Source organism: Phocoena sinus, chromosome 6 (genome assembly GCF_008692025.1).
Source record: "Phocoena sinus isolate mPhoSin1 chromosome 6, mPhoSin1.pri, whole genome shotgun sequence".
Lineage (NCBI taxonomy): Eukaryota > Metazoa > Chordata > Mammalia > Artiodactyla > Phocoenidae > Phocoena > Phocoena sinus.
The window spans coordinates 47,702,840-47,730,524 of record NC_045768.1 but is presented as its reverse complement, the minus strand read 5'-3'; the positions used below and the strand labels follow the sequence as shown (position 1 = coordinate 47,730,524).

The window sequence follows — 27,685 nt, the reverse complement described above, 5'->3', positions numbered from 1 at the left end:
GAGGTGGGTTTCCCCTTTTCTCTTTTAGTTCTTTTGGTTGGCAATTAACATGACATAAAGCAGATTAACAGGAGAAAATCAAATTTATTATGTGCATACAGGAAATCCACATAAGTATGAAGAATTCCAAAGACAGCAAGGCAAGGTGAGGTATATATATATCCTGGACTAAGGAGAAGGAAACAGGGCTCTGAGGTTTCAAGGGGAAATAAGGTAATTCACTGGAAGATAAAAAGAGTTAATATTTGGTAAACAAAAGTTTGCTGAACCATTCAAAGACAATGGGACACAGACAAACAAGTTTGATTAAATGGGCTTGCTAGGTTCCTCTATGGTAATAGCTCCTTCCTGGGACAACCCTCCTATCTTAAATTCTTTTAGGTGGTAAGGAGGGAGTTCAAAGGTTCTTCCTGAGTCTTTCGAGCATTGATTGGTTTTTAACTCAAAATAATCTACATGGGCTTCCCTGGTGGCGCAGTGGTTGGGAGTCCGCCTGCCTATGGGGGGCGCGGGTTCGTGCCCCGGTCCAGGAGGATCCCACGTGCTGTGGAGCGGCTGGGCCTGTAAGCCATGGCCACTGGGCCTGCACATCCGGAGCCTGTGCTCCGCGGCGGGAGAGGCCGCAGTGGTGGGAGGCCCACGTACTGCAAAAATAATAATAATAATCTACATGCCAGAGTGGCACATCATGGGGGCGGCCTGCCTTTAGCCCGATAAGATCTCAAGATACAGCATCACAGGACATAAGGTCCCTTACAGATATCACCTAAATCTAGTTCTTTAATTTTTTAGTTAAAAAAAGTTAAGAAACCTGAAGTTCCTTTTGCCTTCAATCTTCCCTGATCTGGCTCCGAGAGATGAGAACATCTTAAGTAACCAAGCAAGATCAATGGCAAACTGGTTACCTGTTCTCTGTAGGATACATTTAATGCATTTCTTTCCTGCTCTCTTTTCTTTGATACTTTCTCAGTGTTCTAGTCCTTCCTTTTTCAAGGAACCGTCTATTATTTGAAAAGCCAAAAAGAACCTAATTTCCACCTTACCAAAATGGATTTAAAAGCCCTTTTGTTCCAAGTTTCTTAATTTAAAATCAGGAACAAAACAGTATATCTTACTTTGTCATTAAGCGGTTGCAATTTAGGGATAAAACACTTTCTAAATCTTCCAGCTGGGTTAAAATTGGGACCTCCCCTTCCCCCATCCAAACTTCATTACATACTGCACTAAAATTCTCCCTCTTAAGAGCTATCTTTAAACAAAGGGCGTGTGGGGGAAAGGAAGCACATAGATCCTTTATCATTTTTTAGGGTGGAAGTGTTTGTTTTTTTTTTTAAGATTTATCTTGTTAGGACTCATTAACTATTTTCATTTTTACCCCCTTTTTCTTTTTTGATGGGCTGTGATACTCAATCCCACACAACAATTGCCGGGGAGGAAAAAGTTATCCTTGACCTATTTAGGGTCCCTGACTGGGCCTGAAAACTAAACTGACAAAGCTAAACAAGAGAAAAGCATACAAATTTATTTCATATAAGGTTTACATGGCACAGGAGCCTTTATAAGGAAACAAAGACACAAAGAAACAGACCTGAGTATTTTTATGTTAGGTGTGGTGACAAGTGTACAGTCCTGGAGGAACATAAGTTAAGGAGTACGAGGTAAGTGTATTAGCAAGGCCTGTTTCTTCTTGGTTCTCTTTGTCTTCAGAGATAAGGATGCTCCTTTCCTCTATGTATAGGGCAGGCGCCTCTCATTTACAAGAGCCTGTGCTCCGGTCACAGGGGAAAAGGGTGGGGGCAAAATCAGAGTGACCTTCCTGCTTCTGCCATTTTCTCAAACCCCTTCGGCATAAAGTATTCAGTATCCCAAGGTGGCATATTTTGGGTTCGTGTGTCCCAATCCCAGAAACACACAACAAAATCAAGTATATACTTACTGGCGTTGTATATATGTGTATAAGTGCATATACTCAAATCTATCAAAATGACACAAATCTCTTCTGATGCCCATGCCCATTTCTTCAGTGGTCTGGAGTTCCTCAAGGCCAAGGATAGAACTCATTCTGCAGGTAGAACATTCTGTTTTTAGTCCATTGCTGTTGTTTTCTTTCATTTATTTGGTTATGCATACTCTACCTCAAGGAGAAAGGGAAATGGCATTGCTGTTCTTAGAAGTGGTAACTTGCTCATGAGTTATTTCCCATAATATATGGTCATCATCAGCTGGTCAGAAATGATTTTTGTTTTAGGTGAGGGGCTGGGATGGTGACACTTACGTTGTGTCTGCAGTCTCAGGTTTGTGATGCCCTGGAGCAAGGACAGTGTGGGGGCCAGGACTCACCTGTTTTGCTTGTGTGTGGATTCTCATAGGCTCTTTCTTGACGACCGCAGGACTGCCTAGCTCTGTTATTTTCCAACTGTTTCCTGCAGAAGAACTCATCCTGGAAGCTGACAAAGGGGATAGAATGGGGACAGGGTCCCAGAGTCCTAACCCTGCTTCATCCTGCGTAGCAACTTGTTTATGCTGTTTACATACTGAATTTCTATGATTTTTAAAATAAGAATAACACATCTAAAGCTAAAAGAATTTGGAAAATCACTCATCTATCCCAACGCTTTTATTTGAGAGATGAGAACATGGAGGCCCAAAGAGAAAACAATGGACTCAACCCTAAGGCACATAACTAGGGTCAGAACTTGGGCTAAAATTCAGCTTTTTATTTCAAATTTCAGCTTTCTATGAGTGAACCATGCTCTGTCCTTTTGATGGCCAATGAACTCTTCTTAAACGGCCAACACCAGAAGTAGTAGGTGACCGACCATGAATATAGCTAGGCTCTTGACTCTCTACAAGGAGTACTTTTTATTTTTACTTATTCTTGCTATAGTTTGGAATTTGAAAAGACTTTGTCAGAAAAACATCACATGGGTTAGGGTTAGGATATTACATGTTCATATAATTACATTTTCATAGTTTCTTTGTCATATATATCTTATATAATAAGAATTGTTTCAAATAAAATACACAAGAATCTTCTTTTTTTTTTACATAGGCAAGTAGGAACCATCCATATCATTTGGGGGTAGGAAGTATAATTTCTAATGGTATTTTACATTAAAAAATTGAAAATATTTCTTTTCTTTTAGAGCCATATAAGTGAAAATCATGATGAAGTTAAAGCTGTGAAAAACTTATACCCCGGTTATAAAAACTACACAGATGTGTATGATAAAAACAACCTTCTGACAAATAAGGTAAGTTGTCCATCATGATATAATGTATATGAAGTACGGCACATTTATCTAAATTTTAAAATCTCAGTAGTAATATTCAGACTTCTATAACACACATGCATTTCCCAAACTCAAGTACAGAGTGTGCATACGCATGTGTGCATAGAATTAAAAATGGGCCTGAAGTTTCATCCCTAACGAATAAATCATGAAATTTATTGGTAAATAAATCTAGAAGCTTCTTTGAGGTGGGACTGTCATGTGGTCCAAGGACATTTTGTCAGTATCCATTAGTGACAATGTGCATTCCTCTGAGTTAGAAAATGTATTTCTGAAGATCCATTCTGTAAGGACTATGAATAGGGATGTTAATTACATATGAAAGTTAAAAAATGGCTATCAGTGGGAAATTGTTTAAATTATAGAACATACATAATTAGAATTTTATCCAACATTCACAAAGAATGAAGTATACAGACTTACAAGGAAGAGTGTCTGTACAGTATTGTTTGATATGTGTGTATACGTGCGGGTGCGTGCTCACTTACCAAACACTGTCTGGAAGACACACATTGAACGTTAAAAGTGATCCTTCCTGAGGGAGAAAGCAGAGGACTTTTTACTTTTTATTTTTAAACACTCTAAGATTGCTTTGTAAAAGAAATGAGTATTACTACATTTATCATTAAACAATTTTAAGTTAATTAAAATTAATATGAGTGAGGAGAGACCTCATTACAACAATATACCCCCTGGCCTTGGCATTTAATGAAATGTATGAACTGCATGGAGAGTTTAACTATTACAGCAAATAGATTCTTAGGGACTTTGTGCTCAGAGATCTGAATGTGACTGCTTTGAAAGGTTAATACTCTGCACAGATCTTGTTTATGCTACATCATAATTTTCATCCTCCTCTACATATATTTCTATATAATTAATAAATTAGCCTTCAGTTTGCATGTTAATTTTACTTGCATAGAGGTCAACTGGACCAACCCTCATTTATTTTATAGATTAAAAAAAGAGAGAAAAAGATCCACAAATGTGTGGGACTTTCGTAATCCAATGTTTTCACAGGCCTTTTCTGAGGTGTAATGGGCACAGTGATTTTATACATACAGGTACTCTCAATGTTCTTGTGAAGATGATAACAGATAAGTCCCAGCTTTTATGTGCACCTATAATATCTTGCTGTGAGTGAGGACTAACTTAAGCATTTTTGAGTGGTAGACTCCACATAGGATGCTCTTCTCTCCAGACAGTGATGGCACATGGCTGCTACCTTTCTGAAGAAGAACTGGATGTATTCAGGGAACGAGGAGCATCCATCTCGCATTGTCCCAATTCTAACTTATCGTAAGTAGGCAATTATTGATTAGTAGATTATGAACGTTTGGGTTGCAAAGTAGCAGCCAAATACCTTTGTTTTCTCAGTCATTCCTCCAGTATCTCTCTTCCGTGGTTATGTTCAATTGGGATGGGAACTAGATAGAAGGATACCTACCTATACTGTATTGGGGAGACAGCACTTAAAAGAGGCTATTTTTTGCAGGGTATGCATTTGAAGAGCACCACATCTCTTAAAATTTCTGAGTTTGCACAAAACAGAACAATAGGAAATAGAGTTCAAAACCAATAGCACTGAGAACTTAGAGCTAAGGACTGAAAGAGTGGGTGTGCCAACCAGGTGTTCCAGAGAGAGTGTACTGACCTCTTACTACTTTGTGTTGTACAAACTACTAGAAATGTGCACATTACCAGAAATGGTGCAATGCTACTAGAAGCCAGCACCCTTCAGAAAATGTCATGCTGTTATATCTGACGAGATGCACTTAGGAGGGAACTTGTCCTACTGTAATTCACGCAAACAAAATTTTTATTTATACCTGGTTCATAACCTTTGAAAGGTTATAGGTGCATAAGGGAATCAGATGAAACTTGTGGTCTGGATCCTCAGAAAAAAAAAGCCCATAGAGGGCTTCCCCGGTGGCACAGTGGTTGAGAGTCCGCCTGCCGGTGCAGGGGACATGGGTTCGTGCCCCAGTCTGGGAAGATCCCACATGCCGCGGAGCGGCTAGGCTCGTGAGCCATGGCCGCTGAGCCTGTGCTCCGCAGTGGGAGAGGCCACAGCAGTGAGAGGCCCGCGTAACGCAAAAAAAAAAAAAAAGCCCATAGACATAAAAATGCTGCATCTAATTTCAGGGAATTCATAGATTCCATAATGCCAGTCCTTGGGTGCTAGGCTAAGAATTCATGCTCCACGATTAGATACAGAAAGGATTTCTCATTTCTTGTGTTAGTTGGCTCAGAACAGAGCTAGAGGCAGGTTGGGGTGGATCATTCATTCAATAAATTTATTAGCTTCTGCTAGATTTTTTTTAACGTCTTTATTGGAGTATAATTGCTTTACAATGGTGTATTAGTTTCTGCTTTATAACAAAGTGAATCAGTTATACGTATACATATGGTCCCATATCTCCTCCCTCTTGCGTCTCCCTCCCTCCCTATCCCACCCATCCAGGTGGTCACAAAGCACCGAGCTGATCTCCCTCTGCTATGCAGCTGCTTCCCACTAGCTATCTATTTTACATTTGGTAGTGTATGTATGTCCATGCCACTCTCTCACTTTGTCACAGCTTACCCTTCCCCCTCCCCATATCCTCAAGTCCATTCTCTAGTAGGTCTGTGTCTTTATTCCCGTCTTACCCCTAGGTTCTTCATGACCTTTTTTTTTTTCCCTTAGATTCCATATATATGTGTTAGCATACAGTATTTGTCTTTCTCTTTCTGACTTACTTCACTCTGTATGACAGACTCTAGGTCCATCCATCTCACTACAAATAAGTCAATTTCGTTTCTTTTTATGGCTGAGTATTCCATTGTATATATGTGCCACATCTTCTTTATCAATTCATCTGTTGATGGACACTTAGGTTGCTTCCATGTCCTGGCTATTGTAAATAGAGCTGCAATGAACATTGTGGTACATGACTCTTTTTGAATTATGGTTTTCTCAGGGTATATGCCCAGTAGTGGGATTGCTGGGTCATAAGATGGTTCTATTTTTAGTTTCTTAAGGAACCTCCATACTGTTCTCCATAGTGGCTGTATCAATTTACATTCCCACCAACAGTGCAAGAGGGTTCCCTTTTCTCCACACCCTCTCCAGCATTTATTGTTTCTAGATTTTTTGATGATGGCCATTCTGACCGGTGTGAGATGATACCTCACTGTAGTTTTGATTTGCATTTCTCTAATGATTAATGATGTTGAGCATCCTTTCAAATTCTTCTTTGGACAAATGTCTATTTAGGTCTTCTGCCCATTTTTGGATTGGGTTGTTTGTTTTTTTTTGATATTGAGCTGCATGAGCTGCTTGTAAATTTTGGAGATTAATCTTTTGTCAGTTGCAAATATTTTCTCCCATTCTGAGCATTGTCTTTTCATCTTGTTTATGGTTTCCTTTGCTGTGCAAAAGCTTTTAAGTTTCATTAGGTCCTATTTGTTTATTTTTGTTTTTATTTCCATTTCGCTAGGGTCAAAAAGGATCTTGCTGTGATTTATGTCATGGAGTGTTCTGCCTATGTTTTCCTCTAAGAGTTTAATAGTGTCTGGCTTTACATTTAGGTCTTTAATCCATTTTGAGTTTATTTTTGTGTATGGTGTTAGAGTGTTCTAATTTCATTGTTTTACATGTAGCTATCCAGTTTTCCCAGCACCACTTATCGAAGAGGCTGTCTTTTCTCCACTGTATATTCTTGTCTCCTTTATCAAAGATAAGGTGACCATATGTGCGTGGGTTTATCTCTGGGCTTTCTATCCTGTTCCATTGATCTATATTTCTGTAGTCTTGATTACTGTAGCTCTGTAGTATAGTCTGAAGTCAGGGACCCTGATTCCTCCAGCTCCATTTTTCTTTCTCAAGATGGCTTTGGCTATTCAGGGTCTTTTGTGTTTCCATACAAACTGTGAGATTTTTTTATTCTAGTTCTGTGAAAAATGCCACTGGTAGTTTGATAGGGATTGGACTGAATCTGTAGATTGCTTTGGGTAGTAGATTCATTTTCACAATGTTGATTCTTCCAATCCAAGAACATGGTATATCTCTCCATCTGTTTGTATAATCTTTAATTTCTTTCATCAGTGTCTTATAATTTTCTGCATACAGGTCTTTTGTCTCCTTAGGTAGGTTTATTCCTAGATATTTTTTTTTTTTTTTTTTTTTTTTTTTTTGTGTGCGCAGGCCTCTCACTGTTGTGGCCTCTCCCGTTGCGGAGCACAGGCTCCGGACGCGCAGGCTCGGCGGCCATGACTCACGGGCCCAGCCGCTCCGCGGCACGTGGGATCATCCCGGACCGGGCCACGAACCCGTGTCCCCTGCATCGGCAGGCGGACTTTCAACCACTGCGCCACCAGGGAAGCCCCTAGATATTTTATTCTTTTTGTTGCAATGGTAAATGGGAGTGTTTTCTTGATTTCACTTTCAGATTTTTCATCATTAGTGTATAGGAATGCAAGAGATTTCTGTGCATTAATTTTGTATCCTGTTACTTTACCAAATTCATTGATTAGTAGTTTTCTGGTAGCATCTTTAGGATTTTCTATGTATAGTATCATGTCACCTGCAAACAGTGACAGCTTTACTTCTTTTCCAGTTTGGATTCCTTTTATTTCTTTTTCTTCTCTGATTGCTGTGGCTAAAACTTCCAAAACTATGTTGAATAACAGTGGTGAGAGTGGACAACCTTGTCTTGTTCCTGATTTTAGAGGAAATGGTTTCAGTTTTTCACCATTGCGGACGATGTTGGCTGTGGGTTTGTCATATATAGCCTTTATTATGCTGAGGCAAGTTCCCTCTATACCTACTTTCTGGAGGGTTTTTATCATAAATGGGTATTTAATTTTGTCAAAAGCTTTCTCTGCATCTATTGAGATGATCATATGGTTTTTATCCTTCAATTTGTTAATATGGTGTATCACATTGATTGTGTATATTGAAGAATCCTTGCATTCCTGGGATAAACCCCACTTGATCATGGTGTATCATCCTTTTTATGTGCTGTTGGATTCCGTTTGCCAGTATTTTGTTAAGGAGTTTTGCATCTATGTTCATCAGTGATATTGGCCTGTAGTTTTACTTCATATCCTTACCTGTTTTAGAGTTCTTGCAGAAGCAGAACATGACGTGAGGATTTATGTACAAGTAATTTATTTGGGAGGTGATCTCAGGAAGCACCTTTATGGGGTGAGACAGAGAAGGGAAGGAAGACAGTAAAGAGCACATCACCAAGCTAGTTACCACCATGGGTTCCTGGAATTTAATCCTTCTGGAAAACTCAGCAAGCCAGTGTACAAAGCAGACCTCAAAGACAACGTGCCCAAGGGGTGGGGGAGCTGGAGTAATTATACCTAAACTTACCAGTTATTGGTGGAGGGCTGCTGGGTGGGTTCGAAGGGGCATGAAGTCCCTGCAACCTCGGACCTTCCCCAATCAAGGGCAGAGCGGGCTCTAGTGGAGTGAAAGAGCCTCCAAGCAAAGAGTAGGAGGTGCCAGCAGTCAAAAGTCTAGGAACTTTGCAAATGAAAAAGTTCTACGTCATTGGCAGTATGGGAAAGGCACGAGAGCCACATTAATGTGTTTCTGGAGTGTTTTGAGAGGTTCCAGAGGCTTTTAGTTTTCAGACATAAAGTGGCCGTACATAACAGGGAATCTTGCCTAGGTACAGCTTAGTGACCATAATTATGGTCTAGTGACCATTTAGGGGAAGGGTTTAACATCCTGTGGGTTTAGTTACACAACATCTAAATTAAAACATGACCCAGTTTTGCGAACTGAGGTTTGAAGTTAAATTTCTTTATGGCTAATATTTTGGTTTGAATGGTCACTGTTATTCTTTCTCCAACCACTTTGAGAGATTTATTGCATGTACACTGGCAGTTTGAAAATGATAATTATGTGGATTTTCAAGCAGACTACTTTGACCTTTGCATCTTCTCAGACTTTTAAGGATTGCTTTAGTTTTTCTTTGTCTCTTTAGAAAGGCGGCACATCTACTGAGTCAGGGTCACGAGCTCCGGAATTCAGTCCAGGAACCATCTCTCCTAGTTGCTGCTGTCCTCAGAAGTAGCATTTGAACCACCAGGCCCTGACTTACAACCTGCACCCCCTCTTCCAGCTATACCCCTCTTTCTTTGATCTTGCAAGTCGCTACTCATTCAAGGCAACAAATGATCCCAGGAAGAGAGGAAAGGCAATGCTTTATAATTTCTACTTCCTAGCATAGAAGGATGGGTTGGTTAAAAAAACAATTAAAGACCTATAGTTGATAACACCATATTGTATAACTGAAATTTGCTAAGAGAGTAGAACTTGTATGTTCTCACAAATAAAAAAGGTAAATAGGGCTTCCCTGGTGGCGCAGTGGTTGAGAGTCTGCTTGCTGATGCAGGGGACACAGGTTCGTGCCCCGGTATGGGAAGATCCCACATGCCGCAGAGCAGCTGGGCCCGTAAGCCATGGCCGCTGAGCCTGTGCTCCGTAGCAGGAGAGGCCACAGCAGTGAGAGGCCCGCGTACCGCAAAAAAAAAAAGAGGTAAATATGTGAGGTGATAGATGTGTTGGTCGACTCAGTGGGGGGAAATCCTCTCGCAATGTATACATATATCAAATCATGTTGTACACTTTAAATATCTTAGAATTTTGTCATTTGTATCTTAAGCTGAAAAAATATTAAAAATTGCAAAAATTTTTGAACTAGTTGCAAGATTTAATTTCTTCATTTATTTTTCCTTACAAATGATCCCCTGCTCTCCCTTCTAATTCTTGCTGCTTTGTGCCCTCCTGATATTAACCTCTGCTCAATGGTTCGAACTCCTTCATGGTCCTTTTTTACTCCAGGACTCGGATAGTCTGAATTTTTTGTTTGTGTGGTACGCGGGCCTCTCACTTTTGTGGCCTCTTCCGTTGCGGAGCATAGGGTCTGGACGCGCAGGCTCAGCAGCCATGGCTCACGGGCCCAGCTGCTCCACGGCACATGGGATCTTCCTGGACCGGGGCACGAACCCGTGTCCCCTGCATTGGCAGGCGGACTCTCAACCACTGCGCCACCAGGGAAGCCGCTGGATGGTCTGATTTGACTAATGTGTTTATGTCAGCATTAGAGCTGAGATGGGAATCATAATTTTCAGTGATATCACCATCAGTTTTGTTAGTGCCCTTCTCTTGTTGGACCCACGTGGGTCTCCTTGTTCTGACTGTCTCCTCTCTCTACAGGCTCAGCAGCGGCCTTCTCAATGTGCCAGAGGTCCTGAGACATGGAGTGAAGATAGGGCTGGGTACAGGTTAGTAGTTTCCCATTAAGAACCATGGCAAAGTGGTTAAGTGCATAACTTTCAAATGTGACTAATTTTCAAGTAAGAGTTCTGTGTTTTAAAAGACTTAGTTTTATTTTCTGGTAGTCATATGTAGAGCTAATAAAATAATGAGGTTGGAAGCAGTAAGGAAGTGTATGCGAAGGGAAAAGTTTTGATGACATTAACCTCTTGAAAGCCATTAACCATGTTTACTATTCAGACACGGGGCTATAAAGGATAAGTCCTTCTCAAGTGTTTTAGAGATTCTTTTTGAAAAGTCCTTGTTTTTTGTTTGTTTGTTTTGTCCTTCCTGCTAAATTTCAATGGTTTGGATTTGTATGTTTTTGGTTTTCAATAGCTGTGTCATCACGAATACTGTCTCAAAAGAAAATTATTCAACTTTGCCAGTAGTGAGCACAAATTCAGTCTATGCCATAACGGAGAACTCTAAGATATGTTAAAAAGCATGTTTGCTTTTAAGCAGTTTTTAACAAAGTGAGATTCTGATTCCCACAGGCAGTCTGATGTTTGCTAGGCTGAAGGACAGTCTAGGTGGCTGATGAATTAGTGATGTCTCCTTTTTTTTCACAGTACATTTGAATTGTTTTTCTTGAGTGTGTACTGTGCTGCTCACTTTAGAAGTGTCAGTCAGGCCCAAATGTTTAGGCATCTGCTGTGAACCTTTTTTTTAATCACTGTGTGTGAATGAACTAAAAAAAAAATTTTTTTTAAATGGCTGTGGGGCACAAGGTCTTATTTTTCATTCTTGATGCGTTTGTCTTCCTGATATGTAAGAGCACCAGAATGTTTGCATATTGACAATAATGGTTTTTATCATTTTCTGCAATGACTCAAGTCTCAGTTAATTTTTATACCAAGCAATATTGGTAAGACATACAATAATATAAAATGATTTATCTATAATTTTAAAGAGGTGTGCTAGATTAGAAGTTTTTCTCAATTTTACATGAATCAGAGCAATTAAAATTCTTAAAATTTTGAATTTAAGCCTTGAATCATTGAGATTGTGTAGTACCTGGATATAGTCTCAGGTATTAAGGCAGGAAACCAGTTATTTTTAACTTCACAGAAAAGCTTTAAATGAATAAGAAAAAAGTGGCCAAGAGTTTTTGTCAATCAATTGAAAATTTGGTAGAAATGCAAAAATCATATGTACTGCTTTCAAATTTTCTAGGATTTTGGTCTCCATGATTTAAGTTCATCACATGATTTCCAGTTCTTGATTTTGGGTTGTATAGTGATTGTCTAAAATGATTAGGTAAAGCTATGTCACTTATTAGCTGTAAGACCCTGAGCAAATTACCTTAACTTTCTAAGGCTTTGTTTCCTAATTTCTATAACAAGAACAACAATAATTATAATAATGTCTATGTTACAACCTTGTTTTGAGGCTTAAATGAAAAAAAAATGTGTGTGAGGTGGTTAGCACATATCTGGCATGTTGCAGTGGTTAATGAAGATTGGCTTAAAAGGGAAAAAGTAATGTTGGTTTCCAATTAAAGGTTTGATTAAATATGATATATTATCATATTAACCTGGACAGTTTTGTTGCATTTTACATAGTCTCTGTTATAACAGCCATCCTATGCACCAATATTACCTAAACATGACCTTTATGTATAAACCTGTCCTTCTGCTTTGGACTTCAGTAGATTATTTAACTTTAACACTGTGGACAGAAAGCAGGTCCAAGAATGGATCATTCACCATGTCTATAAGAAACAGCGGCAGATCTGGACTTTCTCAAATATTAAATAGGAGAAACTCTCATGAAGCTTCACAAAAATATTGCAAAACAAGAGAAAGCAGTATCAAAAAGAAGAAGAAGATGAACATAGCTCTGAAAAGCATCTACTTCAGGATCCAGAATAAGAGTTCAGAAAATTGCTAGCATCCTTAGAGTACAAGAAGACATGGCAGTATGAAAAGACCATGAGTTTTGATGGAAAAGGACAATTTGAAAATGAAAGAAGAAAACTGAAAAAGAAAAGGAAAAAAGAATAAGAAGCATGTAGATAGACCCTCATACACTACTGCAGGGAGATTAAATGGTACAACCAACGTAGAGAACTGTTTGGCAGTTTCTTATAAAGTTAAATATACATCAGTAATTCCATTTTGAGTATTTACCCTAGAGAAATGGACACACATATTTGCACAAATAGTTGTACAAGAATATTTGTAATATCTTTATTCATAATAGCCCCAAACTGGAAATAGTCCAAACACCTTCCAAGAGGAGGACAGATAGGCAAATGTGGCACGTTTATACAATTAAATATTATTCAGCATTCTAAAAACAGAACAAAACGTTGATATATGCAGAATATGGATAAATCTCAAAAATATTTTGTTAAAATGCTGGAGAGGGTGTGAAGAAAAGGGAATGCTCCTACACTGTTGGTGGGAATGTAAATTAGTGCACCACTATGGAAAACTGGAGCTTCGTCAACTGAAAACAGAGTTGCCATATAATCCAGCAATCCTACTCCTAGGCATATAGTTGGACTATAATTCAAAAAGATACATGCACCCCTATGTTCACAGCAGCATTATTTACAATAGCCATGCACCCCTATGTTCACAGCAGCATTATTTACAATAGCCAAGACATGGAAGCAACCTAAATGTCCATCAGCAGAGGAATGGAAAGAGAAGATGTGGTATAGAAGATCTAGATGCCGAGAGGAAACAAGATGGCAGAATGGAAAGACTAGAGCTCACCTCCTCTCACAAAAACACCACAATCACAACTGATTGCTGAACAACCATCGACAAAAAAGACTTGAACCTACCAAAAAAGGTATTCTAAAGACAAAGAAGGAGCCACAACGAGATGGCAGGACGGGTGCTTTTACCATATAATAAAATCTCATACTTGCCAGGTAGGTGACCCGCAAACTGGAAAATAATTATATCACAGAAGTTCTCCCACAGGAGTGAGAGTTCTGAGCCCCATGTCATGCTCCCCAGCCTGGGGGTCTGGCATCAGGAGGAGGAGCCCCCAGAACATTTGGCTTTGAAGGCCAGTGGGGCTTGAATGCAGGAGCTCCACAGGACAGCGCGAGACAGACACTCCACTCTTGAGGAAGCACACAAGGTTTCACAGGAACTGGAGCCCAGAGCAAAGTAGTGACTCCATAAGATGGTGGGCCAGACCTATCTTCAAGTCTTGGAGGGTCTTCTGGGGAGGTAGGGGTTGGCTGTGGCTCACTCTAGGGGCAAGGACATTGGTGGCGGATGCCCCAGGGAATACTCATAGGCATTAACTCTCCTGAAGATAGCTATTTTGGCACTGAGAACTGGCCTCACCCAACAGGCTGCAGGCTTCAGTGCTGGGATGCCTCAGGCCAAACAACAAACAGGGTGGGAACACAGCCCCACCCATCAGCAGACAGGCTGCCTAAAGTCATCCTGAGCCAAAAGCTGCCCATAAACACACTCCTTGACATAGCCCTGCCCACCAGTGGGACAAGACCCAGCTCTACCCACCAGTGAGCAGGCACCAGTTCCTCCCACCAGGAAGCCAGCACAAGCCCCCCAGACCAATCTCACCCACCATGGGGCACATACCAGAACCAAGAAGAATTACAATCCTGCAGCCTGAGGAATGGAGATGGCAAACACAGAAAGTTAGACAAAATGAGACAGCAGAAAAATATGAAGGAACAAGATAAAACCCCAAAAGAACAACTAAGTGAAGTTGAGATAGGCAATCTACACGAAAAAGAATTCATAGTAATGATAGTAAATACGATTCAAGATCTTGGAAAAAGAATAGAGGCACAGACTGAGAGGATACAAGAAATGTTTAATAAAGAGCTAGAGTCTTTAGAACAAACAGAGATGAACAATAAAATCACTGAAATGAAAAACATACTAGAAGGAATCAATAGCAGAATAAATTAGAAAAATGAATAAGTGAGCTGGAAGACGGATTGGTGGAAACCACTGCTGCAGAACAAAGAAAGAAGAATGAAAAGAAATGAGGACAGTGTAAGAGACCTCTGGGACAACATTAAACACAACAACATTTGCATTATAGGGGTCCCAGAAGGAGAAGAGAGAGAGAAAGGGCCTGAGGAAATATGTGAAGAGATAGTAGTTGAAAATGTCCCTAACATGGGAAGGAAACACTCAAGTACAGGAAGCTCAGAGTCCCATAGAGGATAAACCCAAGGAGGAACACACCAAGACACATATTAGTCAAACTGACAAAAATTAAAGACAAGGAGAAAACATTAAAAGCAACAAGGGAAAAGCAATAAGTAACCTTATGGGAGTTCCCTTGTATGTTGTCAGCTGATTTTTCAGCAGAAACTATTCAGGCCAGAAGGGAGTGACATGATATATTTAAAGTGATGAAAGGGAAAAACCTATAACCAAGAATACTCTACCTAGCATGGCTCTCATTCAAATTTGACAGAGAAATCAAAAGCTTTACAGACAAGCAAAAGCTAACAGAATTCAGGACCACCAAACCAGCTTTACAGCAAATGCTAAAGGAACTTTTCTAGGCAGAAAAGGCCACAACTAGAAACAAAATTATGAAATGGGAAAGCTCACTGGTAAAGGCAAACATACAGTAAACATAGGAAATCATCCACACACAAATATATCAAAACCAGCAAACATGAGGAGCGTACAAATGCAGGATATTGGAAACGGATTTGAAATTAAGAGACCAGCAGCTTAAAACAAACTTGCATATGTATATAGATTAATCTTTCAAAACCTCATGGTAACTGCAAACCAAAAATCTACAATAGATACACACACACAAAAGAAAAGGGAATTCAAACACAACATTAAAGTTAGACATCAAATCACAAAACAAAAGAGGAAGGGAAGAAAAAAGACCTGCAAAAACAAACCCAAAACAATTAACAAAATGGCAATAAGAACATACATATCGATAATTACCTTAAATGTAAACGGATTAAATGCTCCAACCAAAAGACGTAGACTGGCAGAATAGATACAAAAATAAGACCCATATATATGCTATCTACAAGCAACCCACTTCAGATTTAGGGACACATACAGACTGAAAATGAGGGGATGGAAAAAGGTATCCCATGCAAATGGAAATCAAAAGAAAGCTGGAATAGCAATACTCATATCAGACAAAATAGACTTTAAAATAAACACTGTTACAAGAGACAAAGAAGGACACTAAATAATGATAAAGGGATCAATCCAAGAAGATGTAACAATTGTAAATATATATGCACCCAACATAGGAGCACCTCAATAATATTAAGGTAAATGTTAACAGCCATAAAAGGAGAAATTGACAGTAACAGGGTAATAATGGGGGCCTTTAACACCCAACTTTCATCAATGGACAGATCATCCAGAAATAAAATCAATAAGGAAATAAAGGCCTTAAATGACACATGAGAGCAGATGGACTTAATTGATATTTATAAAGCATTCCATCCAAGGGCAGCAGAAAAAACACATTCTTCTGAAGTGCACATTGCAACATTCTCCAGGATAGAACACATGCTGAGCCACAGTGCAAACCTCAGTAAACTTAAGAAAACTGAAATCATATCAAGCATTTTCTCCAACCACAACACTATGAGATTAGAAATCAACTACAAGAAAAAAAATGGAAAAAACACAAACACGTGGAGGCTAAACTATATGTTACTAAACAACCAGTGGATCACTGAAGAAATCAAAGAGGAAATTAAAAAATACCTAGAGACAAATGAAAATGAAAACACAACAATCCAAAACCTATGGGACACAGCAAAAGCAGTTCTAAGAGCAAAGTTTATAGCTATAAAATCTTATCTCAGGAAACAAGAAAAGTCTCAATCTAAACTTATACCTAAAGAACCGAGAGAAAGAAGAACAAACAAAGTCCAAAGTTAGTAGAAGGAAAGAAGTCATAAAGATCAGGGCAGAAATAAATGAAAGAGAAATGAAAAAAAGAAAAGATCAATGAACCTAAAAGCTGGTTCTTTGGGGAAAATAAACAAAAATGATAAACCTTTAGCCAAACTCATCAAGAAAAAAGGGGAGAGGGCTCAAATCAATAAAATTAGAAATGAAAAAGGTGAAGTTACAATTGACACTACAGAAATACAAAGGATCATAAGAGACTACTACAAGCAACTATATGCCAATGAAATGGAAAACCAGAAGAAATGAACTAATTCTTAGAAAGGTACAATCTTCCAAGACTGAACCAGAAAGAAATAGAAAACATGAAGAGACCAATCACAAGTACTGAAATTGAAACTGTGATGAAAAAGCTTCCAACAAAAGTCCAGGACTGGATGGCTTCCAGGCGAATTCTATCAAACATTTAGAGAAGAGTTAATAACTATCCTTTTGCAGAGGAAGGAACACTCCCAAATTCATTCTAGGAAGCCACCATCACCCTGATACAAAAACCAGCCAACGATACCACGAGAAAAGTGAATTACAGGCCAATATCACTGATGAACATAGACTCAAAAATTCTCAACCAAATACTAGCAAACCAAATCCAACAATACATTAAAAGGATGACACACCATGATCAACTAGGATTTATCCCAGGGGTGCAAGGATTTTTCAGTATCCGCAAACCAGTCACTGTGATACACTACATTAACAATGAAGAATAAAAACCATATGATCATCTCAATAGATGCGGAAAAAGCTTTTGACCAAATTCAAAACCCATCTATGATAAAAACTCTCCAGAAAGTAGGCATAGAGGGAACCTACCTCAACATAATAAAGGCCATATATGACAAACCCACAGCTAACATCATACTCAATGGGGAAAAGCTGAAACCATTTCCTCTATGATCAGGAACAAGACAAGGATGTCTGCAGTCACCCCCTTTTTTTTTTTTTTTTTTTTTTTTTTTTGTGGTACGCAGGCCTTGCACTGTTGTGGCCTCTCCCATTGCAGAGCACAGGCTCCGGATGCGCAGGCCCAGCGGCCATGGCTCATGGGCGTAGCTGCTCCACGGCATGTGGGATCTTCCCGGCCCAGGGCACGAACCCGTGTCCCCTGCATCGGCAGGCGGACTGTCAACCACTGCGCCACCAGGGAAGCCCTGAGCAATCACCACTTTTATTCAACATAGTTTTAGAAGTCCTAGCCACGGCAATCAGAGAAGAAGAAGAAGAAAAGGAATCCAAATTGGAAAAGAAATAAAACAGTCATTGTTTGCATATAACATGATACTATACATAGAAAATCCTAAAGATGCTACAGAAAAGTATTAGAGCTCATCAATGAATTCAGTAAGGCTGCAGGATACAAAACTAATACACAGAAATCTGTTGCATTTCTATACACTAAAAACGAAAGATCAGAAAGAGAAATTATGGAAACAATCCCATTTACCATCGCATAAAAAAGAATAAAATACCTAGGAATAAACGTACCTAAGGAGGTTAAATACCTGTATTCTGAAAGTTATAAGATGCTGATGAAAGAAATAAAAGATAACACAAACAGATAGAAAGATATTCCATGTTCTTGTGTTGGAAGAATCAATTATGTCAAAATGACTGTACTACCCAAGGCAATCTACAGATTCAATGCAATCCCTATTAAATTACCAATGACATTTTTCAGAGAAATAGAACAAAAAATTTTTAAATTTGTGTGGAAACACAAAAGACAACAGAGCCAAAGCAAACCTGAGAAAGAAAAACGGAGCTGGAGGAATCAGGCTCCCTGACTTCAGACTATACTACAAAGCTACAGTAATCAAAACAGTATGGTACTGAAACAAAAACAGAAATATAGATCAATGGAACAGGATAGAAAGCCCAGAAATAAACCCATGCACCTATGGTCAATTAGTCTACTACAAAGGAGGCAAGAATATAGAATGGAGAAAAGACAGTCTCCTCAATACATGTTGCTGGGAAAACTGGACAGCTACACATAAAAGAATCAAATTAGAACATTCTCTAACTCCATTCACAAAAATAAACTTAAAATGGATTAAAGACCTCAATGTAAGACCAGATACTATAAAATTCTTAGAGGAAAAATACAGACAGAACACTCTTTGATATAAATTGCAGTAAGATCTTTTTGGATCCACCTCCTAGAGTAAAGAAAATAAAACAAAAATAAACAAATGGGACCTAATGAAACTTAAAAGTTTTTGCACGGCAAACCATAAACAAAATGAAAAGACAACCCATAGAATGGGAGAAAAATATTTGCAAAGCAATATCCAAAATAAACAGCTCATGCAGCTCAATATCAAAAAAAACCACAACCCAATCAAAAAATGAGCAGAAGATCTAAATAGACATTTCTCCAAAGAAGACATACAGAGGGAATTCCCTGGCAGTCCAGTGGTTAGGACTGAGCGCTTTCACTGTCATGACCCAGGTTCAATCCCTGGTCAGGGAACCTGCAAGCTGCGTGGTACAGCTACAAAAAAAAAAAAAAAAAAAAAAAAAAAAGACATACAGAAGACCAGAAAGCACATGAAAAGATGCTCAACATCACTAGTTATTAGGGAAATTCAAATCAAAACTACAATGAGGTATCACTTTACATCAGTCAGAATGGCCATCATCAAAAAGTCTACAAACAATAAATGCTGGAGAGGGTGTGGAGAAAAGGGAGCCCTCTTATACTGTTGGTCGGAATATAAACTAGTACGACCATTGTGGAGAAGAGTATGGAGGATCCTTAAAAAACTAAAAATAGAACTACCATATGATCCAGGGATCCTACTCCTGGGCATGTATCCACAGAATAACATACTTTGAAAAGATATGTGCACCCCAATGTTCATTGTAGCACTATATACAATAGCAAAGACTTGGAAGCAACCTAAATGTCCACTGACAGAGGAATGGATAAAGAAGATATGGCATATATATATATACACATACACACACACACACATATACAAGGGAATATTATTCAGCATTAAAACGAGTGAAATACTGCCATTGGCAGCAACATGGATGGACCTAGAGATTATCACACTAAGTGAAGTAAGTCAGACAGAGAAAAACAAATATATCACTTAAATGTGGAATCTGAAAAATGATACAAAAGAACTTATTTACAAAACAGAAATAGACCCACAGACATAGAAACCAACCTTATGGTTACCAAAGGGGATAGGGGGAGGAAGAAATTAGGAATTTGGGATTAACAGATACACATTACTATATATAAAATAAACAAACAAGGATCTACTGTATAGCACAGGGAACTATATTCAACATCTTGTAATAATATATTCAGGATCTTCTAACACCCTCCAATGGAAAAGAATCTGAAAAAGAATTTTATATATATATATATATATAACTATTTAATAGAGTTTTATATATAACTGAATCACTTTGCTTTATACCTGAAATATGTAAATCAAATATACTTCAATAAAAAAAAAATCCTTAAGCATTCCCTCCCATTACCAACAGTGTCAAGTCTAAATTCCTTAGGGAAGTACAGATATCAGGCACCACCTGGTCCCTCCTGTCCTTCCCACTCATCTCTTCCTGTATCTATGGAACAGAAACAGACTCACAGACATAGAGAACAGACTTATGGTTGCCAAGGGGGAGGAAATTTGGGGGAGGGATGGATTGAGAGTTTGGGGTTAGCAGATGCAAACTATTATATATAGGATGAATAAACAACAAGGTCCTACTGTATAGCACAGGAGACTATGTTCAATATCCTGTGATAAACCATAATGTAAAAGAATATGAAAAAGAATATATATATAATATAGTTTTTATATATATATACATATATATAAAACTAGATTACTTTGCTCTACAGCAGAAACTAACACAACAATGTAAATCAACTATACTTCAATAAAATAAATTTAAAAAAGGGGTCCAATCAAGACGGCAGAGCAGAAGGACGTGGAGCTCACCTCTTCCCACAAATACAGCAAACAATGCTCACAGAATACCTACTGAACGCTGGCAGAAGACTCAGATAACAGAAAACTATCTGAGAAATTTCTCCACCTTAACTGGGTAGGATGAAAGAAGAAGGAAAAAAAGGAAGCAGGCTGGGACCTGTGCCCTTGGGAGGGAGCTGAAAAAAAGGAAAGGTTCCTGCACCCCAGGAAGCCCTCTCTCTGGTGGGGGACAAAAAGCAAGCTTCAGAGGCTTGGAGGAAAGCACAGCATTCGGTTTGTGGCTGGCAGAACAGAAAGAGAGCTTCCCAGAAGGTCTGCCACTGCCCTGCACTCCCCAGCCTGAGACATGTGTCTTCTGTTTCAGGTGGGGGCTGGGTGCTGAAACTTGAGCTTTAGAGGACAGACCTAGGGAGAGACCTGGGGTTGGCTGTGGGGACACAGCCTGAGGGGCTGGAGTGTGGTATGGCTGCAACTTGGGATGTACATAGAAGCCTAGGCCCACCACAGAAGTGGAGCACCATTAAGGGGCACGTGAAGGGAGTGGCAGGGCCCACCATAGCAGCCATTTTCTCCGTGCTCGTTCAGGCGGCACAGCACGGCCTCTGTGAGCTCTGGGAGCACGCAAGCCAGTGGGTTGCCCACACACAGTGGTGGGGCTGAAATCAGAGCTGAGCCCCAGGGGTTGCACAACTTAGGAAGCAGGACTGAAATCTCTCCCTGTGGCTGCACAATACACGGATTTACGCCACTGCCACTGGCTTTGTAAACTCAGTGCCTGTGGGTCATCAGAGTGGATGGCGGGTTCTCCCGTGGCTGGGACAGGTCTGGCCTTAGCAGCTGTGGGCTTTGGGGGTGTGTTCATGTGGAGGCTGGGCCAGGCCAGGGTCTGGGCTGTCTCCATAGCTTCCATGGTGAGCCCAGATGTGAGACTGCTGCAGTCCTGGTATCTGACTTCAGTGGATCTGCGTCTACAGATCTCTGCTGGTGGCTTTGTGATAACAATACCTGAGGGACACCAGGGCCAATTGTTGGCATTCCCACGGTGGAGGCAGAGCCAAGGGCAGTGCTAACCTCAGTGTACTTTGTGAGCCTGTACAACGGGTGACAGGTGACACATCAAAGTGCACTCCCAGGTGGACAGCTTTGGTGAAGGAATACTCCGTGGTTCCTCTCCCAGTGGGAGTGCTCCAACCCTGCTTACCTCACACCACAGCTCAGAAATGGATAAGAGGCTTCTACTCCAACAACTAGGGAGCAGACCCTGCCCCCACAGGCTGTGACAACCACAGAGCAAAGAGGAGGCCCCACTCAACATCCAGTACTGGCTCTGATCACCACAACACCAGTCACAACCCCTCATCAAGAGGATAATGGCCAGTACACACTGAGGAAAGAGGCAGCAGGCATCCATATTAAAAATAGCACTTGTACCAAATATATTAAACCTACACAGGCTAATTAGGGATGCTCCCACATAAAAATAGCCCTCCAAGACCACAGTAGATAATTGTTTCTCCTAAACTTATAGAGTAAGATAAATGTAAGAAAAATGAAGAAGCAGAGGAACCACTCCCAGTTAAAAGATCAAGAGAATTCCCCTGAAAGAACAATTAACCACACCTCTCCAGCCTAACAGACACTGAATTCAAAAAGGAGAAAATCAAAATCCAGAAGGAATTTAAAAAGGCTATCAATAGAAAAGCAGATTATTGTAAAAGGGAAGTAGAAACTATAAAGAGGAGCCAAGAAAACTCATTTGTTGAGATGAAAGCTGAACCAAAGGCAGTGAATACCAGATTGAATAATGCAGAAGAAGGAATAAGTGATCTGGAAGACAGAATAATGGAAATCACTCAAACAGAACAGCAGACAGAAAGCCAAATGAAACAAAAATGAAAGCAATATAAGAGACCCATGGAATAATGTGAAGCGTGTAAATCTATGCATAATAGGGATTCCAGAAGAAGAAGAAAGAGAAAAGGGGATTGAAAGTGTATTTGAATAAATTATGGCTGGAAACTTCCTAAACCTAAAGAAGGAAACAGATATGCAGGTACAAGAAGCACAGGGCGTCCCCAACAAGATGAACTCAAACAGACTACACCAAGACATATTATAATTAAAATGGCAAAAGTTAAAGAGGGGGATTCTAAAGGCAGCAAGAGAAAAACAGAGTTAATCATAAAGAAACCCCCATAAGGCTATCAGCTGATTTCTCAACAGAAATGTTGTAGGCCAGAAGGTAGTGGCAAGATATATTCAAAGTCCTAAAAGGGAAAAATCTGCAAACTGGGTTACTCTACCCAGCAAGATTATCATTTAGAACAGAAAGAGAGACAAAGAATTTCTCAAGACAAGCAAAAGCTAAAAAAAACCCCACAGCAATACTAAACCTATCCTAAAAGAAATATTGAAAGGTCTTCTCTAAATAGAAAAGAAGCAAGAATCTATAGGAAAGAGAAAATCACAACTGGAAATAAGTCACTTAAATAAGCCAGTATACAGATTTAAAAAAAATCAAAAAATGTTTGTGAAAGTGATGATAACCACAATGAACAGTAAAAAGATAAACATGGGGCTTCCCTGGTGGTGCAGTGGTTGAGAATCTGCCTGCCAATGCAGGGGACACGGGTTTGAGCCCTGGTCTGGGAAGATCCCACATACCACAGAGCAATTGGGCCCGTGAGCCACAACTACTGAGCCTGCGCGTCTGGAGCCTGTGCTCCACAACAAGAGAGGCCATGATAGTGAGAGGCCCACGCACCGCAAGGAAGAGTGGCCCCCACTCGCTGCAACTAGAGAAAGCCCTCACGCAGAAATGAAGACCCAACACAGCTAAAAATAAACATGAAGATGTAAAAGAGGACATCAAAATCATAAAATGTGGAGTAGGAGAGTAAGAACATGTAGATTCTTTTCTTTTTTAGAATGTGTTTGATCCTATATGATTATCAGTCTAAAGCAAGTATGTATAGGAAGGGGTTAACATACTTGAACAACGTGGTAACAACAAATAAAAAACATACAATAGATTCACAAAAACCAGAACACAAGTGTAATATAAAAGGAAATCATCAAACCATAAAAGGAAAAACAAAAAAGGGACAAAGAAGATATACAAAATCAACTGGAAAACAAGACTTAAAATAGCAATGAATATCTATCAATAATTATGTTAAATGTCAATGGATTAAATGCTCCAATCAAAAGACACAGAGTGGCAGATTAGTTAAAAAAAACAAGTGCCTACAATATGTTGCTTACAAGAGACCCACTTTAGGGCAAAGAACACACATAGATAGAAAGTCAGGGGATGGAAAAAGATATTTCATCTTTTGGGGACTGCAATACTAATATCATACAAAATAGACTTTAAAACAAAGGCCGTAAAGAAAAAGAAGGACACTATATAATGAAGGATCAATACAAGAAGAGGATATTACACTTATCAACATATACGCACCCCAGATAGGAGCACCCAACTACATAAAACAAATAGTAACAGACATAAAGGGAAAAACTGATGGGAATCCAATAATAGTAAGAGACTTTAACACTCTACTCACATCAATGGACAGATCTTCTAGACAGAAAATCAATAAGGCACATTGAGATCCTGAATGATACAACAGAATAGACTTAATTGATATCTTCAGGACATTACATCCAAAAAGAACCACAACAATACATATTCTTTTCAAGTGCACGTGGAACATTCTCTAGGATTTACCACATACTAGGACACAAAACAAGCCTCAATAAATTTAAGTGTGTAGAAATTATTTCAAGCATCTTTTCTGACCACAATGACATGAAACTAGGAATCAACCAGAGGAAAGAAATGAGAATAAAATGATTACATGGAGACTAAACAACATGCTACTAAAAAACCAGTGGGTCAACAATGAATACAAAGAGGAAATTAAAAAATACCTTGAGGCACATGACAATGAAAACATAACCATATAAAATCTATGGGATGCTGCAAAAACAGTTTATTAGAGGGTAGTTCATATCAATACAGACCTTCCTCAGAAAACAAGAAAAATCTCAAACAACCTAACCTACCACCTAAAAGAACTAGAAAAAGAACAAAAGCTAAAGTCAACAGAAGGAAGGAAATAATAAAGATCAGAGAGGAAATAAATAAAATAGAGATTAAAAATTAGAAAAAAAAGATCAATAAAACCAAGAGCTGGTTCTTCAAAAGGGTAAATAAAATTGACAAACCTCTGGCCAGGCTCACCAGGAAGAAAAGGGAACCCATATAAACAAAATAAGAAATGAAAAAGGAGAAGTAAAATCCAATACCACAGAAATACAAAAAACCATAAGAGAATACTATGAATAATTATATGCCAACAAATTCAACAACCTGGAAGAATGGACTTGTCTCTAGAAACATAGAGCCCACCAAAACTGAATAAAGAAGAAATAGATAATTTGAACAGACCGATCACTAGAAGTGAAATAGAATCTGTAATTTTACAAAACTCCCTATAATACAAAAGTCCAGGACCAGATGGCTTCACAGGCGAAATCTACCAAACATACAAAGAACTTATACCAATCCTTCTCAAACTCTTCCAAAAGATTGAAGAGGAGGGAACACTCTCAAAGACATTCTGTGAAGCCACCTGAGAGCAAAACCAGACAAAGACACCACCAAAATAGAAAATTACAGGCCAATATCTTTGATGAATATAGACGCAAAAATTTTCAGCAAAATATTAGCAAACCAAATCTAACAACACATAAAAGAGATCATACACCACGACCAAGTTGTATTTATCCCAGGATCACAAGGATGGTTCAACATACACAAATCAATCAAAGTGATACACCACATCTACAAAAGTAAAGACAAAAATCACATGATGATCTCAAAAGATGCAGAAAAAGCATTTGATAAAATTCAACATCCATTCATGATAAAAACTCTTACCAAGGTGGGTAGAGAGGGAACATATCTCAACATAATAAAAGCTATTTATGACAAACCCACAGCCAATATAATACTCAATGGTGAAACACTGAAAGCTTTCCCACTAAAATCTGGAACAAGACAGGATGCCCACTCTCACCACTTCTATTCAACACAGTATTCGAAGTCCTAGCCACAGCAATCAGACAAGAAAAAGAAGTAAAAGGTATAAAAATTGTAAGGGAAGAGGTAAAATTGTCATTACATGCAGATGACAAGATATTATATAGAGAAAACCCTTAAGATTCCACACAAAAACTAATAGAACTGATAAATTCAGCAAGGTAGCAGGATACAAGATCAACTTAAAGAAATCAGTTGTGTTTCTTCATACTCAAAATAAGAGAAAGGGAATGTAAAAAAAAATCCCTTTTAAAATTCCATCAAAAAAATAAAATACTTAGGAATAAACCTGACCAAGAAGGTGAAAGACTTACATGCTGAGAATGATAAAACATTAATAAAGGAAATTGAAGATGATTCAAAGAAATGGAAAGATATCCCATGCTCTTGGATTGGAAGAATTAATATTGTTAAAATGGCCATACTACCCAAAGCAATCTACAGATTTAAAATTTAAAATTTGTGATCCCTATCAAATTACCCATGACATTTTTCACATAACTAAAACAAATAATCCTAAAATTTATATGGAACCATAAAAGACCCAGAACTGCCAAACAATCCTGAGGAAGAAGAACAAAAGAGGAGGCATAACCCTCCCAGACTCCAGACAATACTACAAAGTTACAGTAATCAAAACAGCATGGTATTGGCACAAAAACAGACATATGTATCAATGGAACAGAAAAGAAAGCACAGAAATAAACCCACACACCTGCAGTCAATTAATCTTTGGCAGAGGGGGCAAGAATATAAAATGGAAAAAATACAGTCTCTTCACCAAGTAGTATTGGGAAAGTTGGACAGCCACATGTAACCCAATGAAGTTAGAACACACCCTTACACCATACACAAAAATAAACTCAAAATGGCTTAAAGACTTAAATATAAGACATGACACCATAAAACTTCTAGAAGAGAACATAGGCAAAACATTCTCTGACATAAGTTGCACCAATGTTTTCTTAGGTCAGTCAATAGAAATAGAAAGCAAATATTAATAGAAATAAAAACAAGGCCAATAAAAATAAAAGGCAATAGGAATAAAAGAAAAATAAAAGTAAAAATAAACAAATGGGACCTAATCAAACTTACAAGCTTTTGTACAGCAATCAAAACCATCAACACAATGAAAAGACAACATATGGACTGGGAGAAAACATTTGCAAATGATGCTACCAACAAGGGCTTAATTTCCAAAATATATAAACAGCTCATACAACTCAACAACACACACACAAAAACAAACAACCCAATCAAAATATGGGCAGAAGACCTTAATAGACATTTCTCCAAAGAAGACATAAAGATGACCAACAGGCACATGAAAAGATACTCAACATCACTAATTATTAGAGAAATGCAAATCAAAACTACAATGAGGTAGCACCTCACACCAGTTAGAATGGGCATCATCAGAAAATATACAAACAACAAATGCTGGAGAGGGTGTGGAGAAAAGGCAACCTTCCTTCACTATTGGTAGGGATGTAAAGTGCAGCCACTATGGAGAACAGTATGGAGGTTTCTCAAAAAACTAAAAATAGAGTTGCCATATGATCCAGCAGTCCCACTCCTGGGCATATATCTAGGTAAAACTATAATTCGAAAAGATACATGCACCCCTATGTTCATAGCAGTGCTGTTTACAATAGCCAAGACATGGAAGCAACCTAAAAGTCCATCGACAGATGAATGGATAAAGAAGATGTGGTACATATATACAATGGAATACAATTCAGCCATAAAAAAGACTGAAATAATGTCATTTGGTATTATCTAGAGATTATCATACCAAGTGAAGTAAGTCAGAAGGAGAAAGACAAATACCATATGATATCACTTATGTGTGGAATCTAAAATATGATACAAATGAACCTATCTACAAAACAGAAACAGACTCACAGACATAGAGAACAGACTTGTGGTTGCTGAGGAGGGTGGGAGGGAGAGGGATGGACTGGGAGTTTGGGGTTAGTAGATGCAAACTATTACATTTAGAATGGATAAACAACAAGTTTGTAGTGTAAAGCACAGGGAACTCTACTCAATATCCTGTGATAAACCATAATAGGAAAGAATATGAAAAA

General features: G+C 38.8%; 1 protein-coding gene and 1 long non-coding RNA gene across 3 annotated transcripts in view; one reads left to right on the top strand and one right to left on the bottom strand.

Annotated features, from left to right (window-relative positions):
- The window catches only part of GDA (guanine deaminase), a 126,212-nt gene that overhangs the window by 71,625 nt on the left and 26,902 nt on the right, over positions 1 to 27,685 (top strand). The window contains exons 8-10 of the mRNA XM_032636416.1: positions 3,147 to 3,254; positions 4,495 to 4,592; positions 10,510 to 10,577. Coding sequence (XP_032492307.1) covers positions 3,147 to 3,254; positions 4,495 to 4,592; positions 10,510 to 10,577 — 274 coding nt within the window. The remainder of the gene's footprint in view (positions 1 to 3,146; positions 3,255 to 4,494; positions 4,593 to 10,509; positions 10,578 to 27,685) is intronic.
- Positions 65 to 27,685, bottom strand: part of LOC116756137 — a 139,081-nt gene continuing 111,460 nt past the window's right edge. For both annotated transcript variants that reach the window (XR_004350537.1, XR_004350538.1), the window contains exons 3-6: positions 3,782 to 3,828; positions 2,341 to 2,447; positions 1,937 to 2,062; positions 65 to 221 (exon numbers count right to left, since the gene is read on the bottom strand). This is a non-coding gene — a long non-coding RNA (uncharacterized LOC116756137). The remainder of the gene's footprint in view (positions 222 to 1,936; positions 2,063 to 2,340; positions 2,448 to 3,781; positions 3,829 to 27,685) is intronic.